This window comes from Ochotona princeps, chromosome 15 (assembly GCF_030435755.1).
Source record: "Ochotona princeps isolate mOchPri1 chromosome 15, mOchPri1.hap1, whole genome shotgun sequence".
NCBI classification, from domain to species: Eukaryota; Metazoa; Chordata; class Mammalia; order Lagomorpha; family Ochotonidae; genus Ochotona; species Ochotona princeps.
In genome coordinates this window covers 50,743,050-50,749,049 of record NC_080846.1, presented here as the reverse complement: position 1 = coordinate 50,749,049, position 6,000 = coordinate 50,743,050, and the positions used below count along the sequence as shown (strand labels likewise).

At 54.4% G+C, this 6,000-nt stretch overlaps 1 protein-coding gene across 4 annotated transcripts in view; it reads left to right on the top strand.

Moving 5' to 3' along the window:
* Positions 1-163: 163 nt before the first annotated feature.
* The window catches only part of SP1 (Sp1 transcription factor), a 31,167-nt gene continuing 25,330 nt past the window's right edge, over positions 164-6,000 (top strand). Inside the window, exons 1-3 of one of the 4 annotated variants that reach the window (XM_058673893.1) lie at positions 164-421; positions 1,516-1,691; positions 2,220-3,591. In XM_058673893.1, coding sequence (XP_058529876.1) covers positions 415-421; positions 1,516-1,691; positions 2,220-3,591 — 1,555 coding nt within the window. In that variant the 5' untranslated portion in view covers positions 164-414. Of the gene's footprint in view, positions 422-875; positions 1,336-1,515; positions 1,692-2,075; positions 3,592-6,000 lie in introns of those variants that run through there. The other 3 variants (XM_004583178.3, XM_058673892.1, XM_058673891.1) reach the window with 3 other exon arrangements.

The window sequence follows — 6,000 nt, the reverse complement described above, 5'->3', positions numbered from 1 at the left end:
GATCCCGCCTGGCGGTTGACTGGCTTATCTTTAAGCCTATCACCTCCCGGTCCCGCCCACCCTCACTTCCTGCATTCTTCATTGGTTTTGACAATTGAGGGGGGCGGCGTTTCTGGGCGGACACCAAGGCATTCAACTTTGTCTCACACGCCTCAGAGACTCCAGGAGCGTGGTCCTTGGACAGCCTGTCCGTCCGTCTCCTCCAAAGCCCGCCTTCCCCCCCTCCCTCATTGGGCGGGGCAGCGCCGAAGGGGCGGGGCCGCGGCTGGGCTGGCAGCGCGCTGCGCCCTCCTCCTTACCCCCCCCTCCCTGTCCGGTCCGGGTTCGCTTGCCTCGTCAGCGTCCGCGTTTTTCCCGGCCCCCCCCAACCCCCCCGGACGGGACGCCCCTTGAGCTCGCCCCTCAGCTGCCACCATGAGCGGTAAGGATGAGTCCACTCCACGCTTAGGGGTGGGAGGGGAGTGAGGGGGCGCGCGCGAGGGCAGACCGGGCGGTCCCCGCCGTGAGGGGGGGCGGGCGGGAGGCGGCGGCGGCGGCCTTGGTCCCGCCCGGGGCGGAGGGAAGGGAGGGAGAAGGGGCAGTGGCGGCGGGGCCTCGGAGGAGGAGGAAGGGGGGGATGGGCCGTCCGCCCCGGGGGAGGGGGCAGCGTGGCCTCGCCCGCCCCCTGCCCGCCCCGGCCACGGGCCTTGCCCCCCAACACACTCGGCCGCCCGCCCGAGGCTCCTCCCGCCGGGGGGCTGGAGCCGCGGGGGCGGCCCGAGCTGGGCAAGGCCCCGCCCGGGCCAACCGCCTGCCTGGTCCGCCCTCCGGTGGCCGCGGCCTGCCTGCCCCAAGGCCCTCCCTCCCCCCGACTTTCCGTGCATTTCCCCTCCCCCCCCTCGGACCGGCCCGCCCTTTCCACGCCCCTCACCCCGAAACCGCCCTTTCCCTCCAGGGCCCGCCCTCTCTCCGCCCCGAAACCTTGCGAGTTCTAACCCCGCGCACCCCTGGAACCTCTGCGCGGGATTCCCAGATGTCCCCCCCACTACTCGCACTGCCTGTTGGTCCCGGCCCCCTCTCCCTTCCTTTCCTCTGGCCACTTTTCACTTTTCGGTTTGCTGTCTCCATCCCCGCTAGCCCTAATTTTAGCAAACTTTCCATCCACCCACATGCTTTTTGGCCTTCTCTCTCCTGCTGTTTTTGACGCCCAGGTTAGCTTGGCTTCTTTCGAAGCTCCTGCTGCGTGCCTACCGTCCCTCACGTTTGCTCTATGCACAGCACCTCTGGGGCGGGCTCCCAGTTGAATTCTGTGCAAGGCCACACAGACCCAGTCAGGGTCGAGACCCCATGAGTCTGGTTCATGACACAGTGGCCTTCCAGCTCTCTCCTCCCACCCCCCTCCCCGCCTGCCCCAATCCATTTTCTTTGTACTTCCTGTTAGTCATTTCTATTTCATCATCGCCTTCTTTTTCCCTTGCTTCAACATTAGCCGTCCCCTCCCCCCACTAGAAGTTTTTTTTTTTTAATTCTCCGTAGACGCAGATCACTCCATGGATGACATGACCGCGGTGGTGAAGATTGAAAAAGGAGCTGGCAGTGGTGGCAGTAACGGGGGCAATGGCAATGGCGGCGGGGCCTTTACTCAGGCTCGGAGCAGCAGTACAGGCAGCAGCAGCAGCAGTAGTGGAGGAGGAGGAGGTGGCGGCGGGCAGGTGAGTGACACCCAGAGATGGGCGGGTAGGCGGGTGGCCCGTGGGTGTTGGGAGGCTGGCTGCTAGTATTCTTAGAAAGTGGGCATCCTTTTCACCCCACGGTTTTTAGGAAAGGATTCCATTTTATGGGTGGGGAAGTGAGTACACCGAGTCACAGGTGACTTGAAGGTTCTTCAAACGTCGTAGTTTCAGCAGTACAGATAGCTGCTCCTTTTTTGTTTCTGGGTCAGCTTTTACTTATTTAGTTATTTTTTACCTCCTTGATTGCTCTCGGTTGTGTTGCTGTTTATTTGTTGTATACTGCCCCCTAGGCTGGTGGCTGGGTGTCGCTAACGCCTCTCCTCCTCTCCCCCCTCCCCTTCCTTCCCCCCCTTTTCTGGCCAGGAATCCCAGCCATCCCCCTTGGCTCTGCTGGCAGCAACTTGCAGCAGAATTGAGTCACCCAATGAGAACAGCAACAACTCCCAGGGCCCAAGCCAGTCAGGGGGCCCAGGTGAGCTCGACCTCACAGCCACACAACTTTCACAGGGTGCCAATGGCTGGCAGATCATCTCTTCCTCCTCTGGGGCTACCCCTACCTCAAAGGAACAACAGAGTGGCAGCAATTCCAATGGCAGCAATGGCAGCGAGTCTTCCAAGAATCGCGCGGTCTCTGGCAGCCAGTACGTAGTGGCTGCCACCCCCAACTTACAGAACCAGCAGGTGCTGACAGGACTGCCAGGGGTGATGTCTAACATTCAGTATCAAGTGATCCCCCAGTTCCAGACCGTTGATGGGCAGCAGCTGCAGTTCGCCACCACCGGGGCCCAAGTGCAGCAGGATGGCTCTGGGCAAATACAGATCATCCCGGGTGCAAACCAACAGATCATCACAAACCGCGGCAGCGGAGGCAACATCATCGCTGCGATGCCAAACCTGCTCCAGCAGGCTGTCCCGCTCCAAGGTCTGACCAATAATGTGCTCTCAGGACAGACTCAGTATGTGACCAATGTACCCGTGGCCCTGAATGGGAACATCACCTTGCTACCTGTCAACAGCGTTTCTGCAGCCACCCTGACTCCCAGCTCTCAGGCAGTCACCATCAGCAGCTCTGGGTCCCAGGAGAGCGGCTCCCAGCCCGTCACCTCAGGGACTACAACCATCAGTTCGGCCAGTCTGGTGTCCTCACAAGCCAGCTCCAGCTCCTTTTTCACCAATGCAAACAGCTACTCGACAACGACTACCACCAGCAACATGGGAATTATGAACTTCACCACCAGCAGCTCATCAGGGACCAACTCTCAGGGCCAGACGCCGCAGAGAGTCAGCGGGCTGCAGGGCTCTGACACGCTCAACATGCAGCAGAACCAGACGTCCGGAGGCTCCTTGCAGGCGGGTCCACAGAAAGAGGGTGAGCAAAACCAGCAGCCACAGCAACAGATCCTTATCCAGCCTCAGCTGGTTCAAGGGGGACAGGCCCTGCAGGCCCTCCAGGCCACGCCATTGTCAGGGCAGACCTTCACCACTCAAGCCATCTCCCAGGAAACTCTCCAGAACCTCCAGCTTCAGGCTGTTCCCAACTCTGGCCCCATCATCATTCGGACACCCACAGTAGGCCCCAACGGACAGGTCAGCTGGCAGACACTTCAGGTGCAGAACCTCCAAGTTCAGAACCCGCAGGCCCAGACAATCACCTTGGCCCCGATGCAGGGCGTCTCCTTGGGGCAGACCAGCAGCAGCAACACCACCCTGACCCCCATTGCCTCAGCTGCCTCCATCCCTGCCGGCACAGTCACTGTGAATGCTGCCCAGCTCTCCTCCATGCCAGGCCTGCAGACCATTAACCTCAGCGCGTTGGGCACTTCGGGGATCCAGGTGCACCAGCTGCCAGCACTGCCACTGGCCATAGCAAACACCCCAGGTGAGTTTCCACAAGTCAGTGTTTGGCATGAACTAACATGTTTGCTGAAACTGTTGAGTGTCAGAGAATAGAACCTTATGTGGGGGTACCACTTGCTTCAGAGCCAATTAGAAACATGGTCATAAATTGAAAGTGTTGGAACTGAGTGAGTAGGAACTTTTTCCAGTTCATGTGATGGGAAAGAACTTTGGGACGGTGTCCTGAGGCCTGTGTACTTCTCAGTCTTTGGTTGTTTAAAAGGTCAGCTAGTAAATAGTTTGGGCTTATGTCCCACATGTGATCTCAGTCACGCACTCTTTGGTTTGCCTGAATTTTTAAAAATGTTTATTTTTATTGAAAGGCAGAGTGATGTATAGAGACAAAGAGAACTTCTTGTCTGCGGGTTTGCTCCCTCAAAACCTGCAACACCCAGGTCTGTGTCAGGCCATGGTCAGGAGCCGGGACCCCCAATGCGGTGTCCTGCAGGGTAGCAGTGGCCCAGGGAGCTGAACCTGAGCAGGAAGTTGAGTAGGAGAAGTGTGGAGCAGCGAGGACTTGAACATGGGATCCCAAGGGGTGGCTCAACCAGTTGTGCCAGAATGTCTGTCTGTGTGTGTGTTGTTTTGTTTTTGTTTTTTTTTTAATGTGTATATGTGTTTTTAAAGATTCCCAAATAATTCTTGATTGTAAGGCCTGCTTTAGCCTATGGGCCAATTCCTGCATAGGATAAAATCATCACGTGGTTCTCGTGAGCTGTGACTCCCAGTTGAGGGAAAAGTGAGCTAACGGATTCCAGGAAGTTTTCAACAAAATAAGTTCCCTTTTTAATCTGTAGATAACCATAATAACCATGCAAGCCGGTTAGTCTCAAAGTTTAGTTTTTTTAAACTCCTGTTTATCTTTTAAACAGGATCTCTCCACCTCACACTAATGTATATTTTAAATAAGCATCCTAGGTGATTCTTGTACTTCCTTGATGGAGATTGCTTTTGAAAGCACTTGACACTGCCGGAAAGGGAGGAGGAAAAAAAAGGGAGTGGAGAGGTGGGGTTGATAGGTCTAGGAGTAAAAAAGCTAGAGGCAGCTTTTTAGTCTTTCATTCGGATCTGTTTTTATTTATTTTTATTTATTATTATTATTTTTAAAGATTTATTTATTTTATTACAAAGTCAGATATACAGAGAAGAGAGACAGAGAGGAAGATCTTCCCTCCGATGATTCACTCCCTAAGTGAGCCGCAACGGCCGGTGCTGCGCTGATCCGAATCCGGGAACCAGGAACCTCTTCCGGGTCTCCCACGTGGGTGCAGGGTCTCAATGCATTGGGCCGTCCTCAACTGCTTTCCCAGGCCACAAGCAGGGAGCTGGATGGGAGGTGGGGCTGCCGGGATTAGAACCGGTGTCCATATGGGATCCTGGGGCATTCAAGGCGAGGACTTTAGCTGCTAGGCCACGCCGCCAGGCCTCGGATCTGTTTTTATTATTGGTTCATTTGAAATGTAAACATCACCATGAAGTAGAAATGAAGGCATATTTAGAATTACTGCTTTAAATTCATCAAATAGGGCTCACGCTTAATAAGGCATGATAGAAGGATGCAGAACACATAACTTTGTGCTCTAGCATGGTTTAGATAATCATAATGGGTGGTAGTTGATTACCGCCACACTTTGGTTTTCTTGAAATGTGTGTTGACTTGCCTTACGAAGTTCTCATTCCATTGAGACTGGCTCTTATGTAAGTGAACAATAAACAGGCGACCGTACTTCCGGACGCCTGCAGTTTTGGAAACTCTAGTGGGGAGAGGCAGCTCAGCTTCTCCAACTGCCTTATGAGATCATGATGTGTTTAAAATGACGTCGTTTGGAATTTTACCAAGACGGTGATTTCCTTAGTGAGTTGGAAATGCTGGCATAGCAGGAGCGGGGCCCTCAGTGGTCAGGTCGCACCAGCATGTGCGAGAAGAGGGAGGCAGTGAAGGTATGTGAGAAACTCCTCTGTGTGAGGAGCCAAACTGCCTAGGCTCGTGGAGAATTCTCCTGATCTGGGGCACGACCTGTGAGTTTTAACAAGGGACTTTGGGAAATCCTCTGGCTTGTTCACAATTTTTAGAAAAGATTTCTTTGCTTCCTTAAGATTTAGTGAAACTCTAGAGGTAACAGATGTTTTGTAGGCTAAGAATTTATGGGTGCAGACGTGGGAAAAGTTTCCTAAAAGCTGAACTCAAACCAACAGTCTGGAAAATGAGACATTTTATGGGCAGTCTCCACGAGCAAGTTTGTTCCCTCTTTGCTGTTAGGTTGTTGTATTCAGCAGTTTTGCTCATCTTGTATGGGAAAAGCTCAGGGCTGTGGGATTGTTCAGTTAACACTTTGGATCCTTGCAATTTCTGAAGGCTTTCTAACTCGGGTCTTAGAGAAGCAGAGAGACT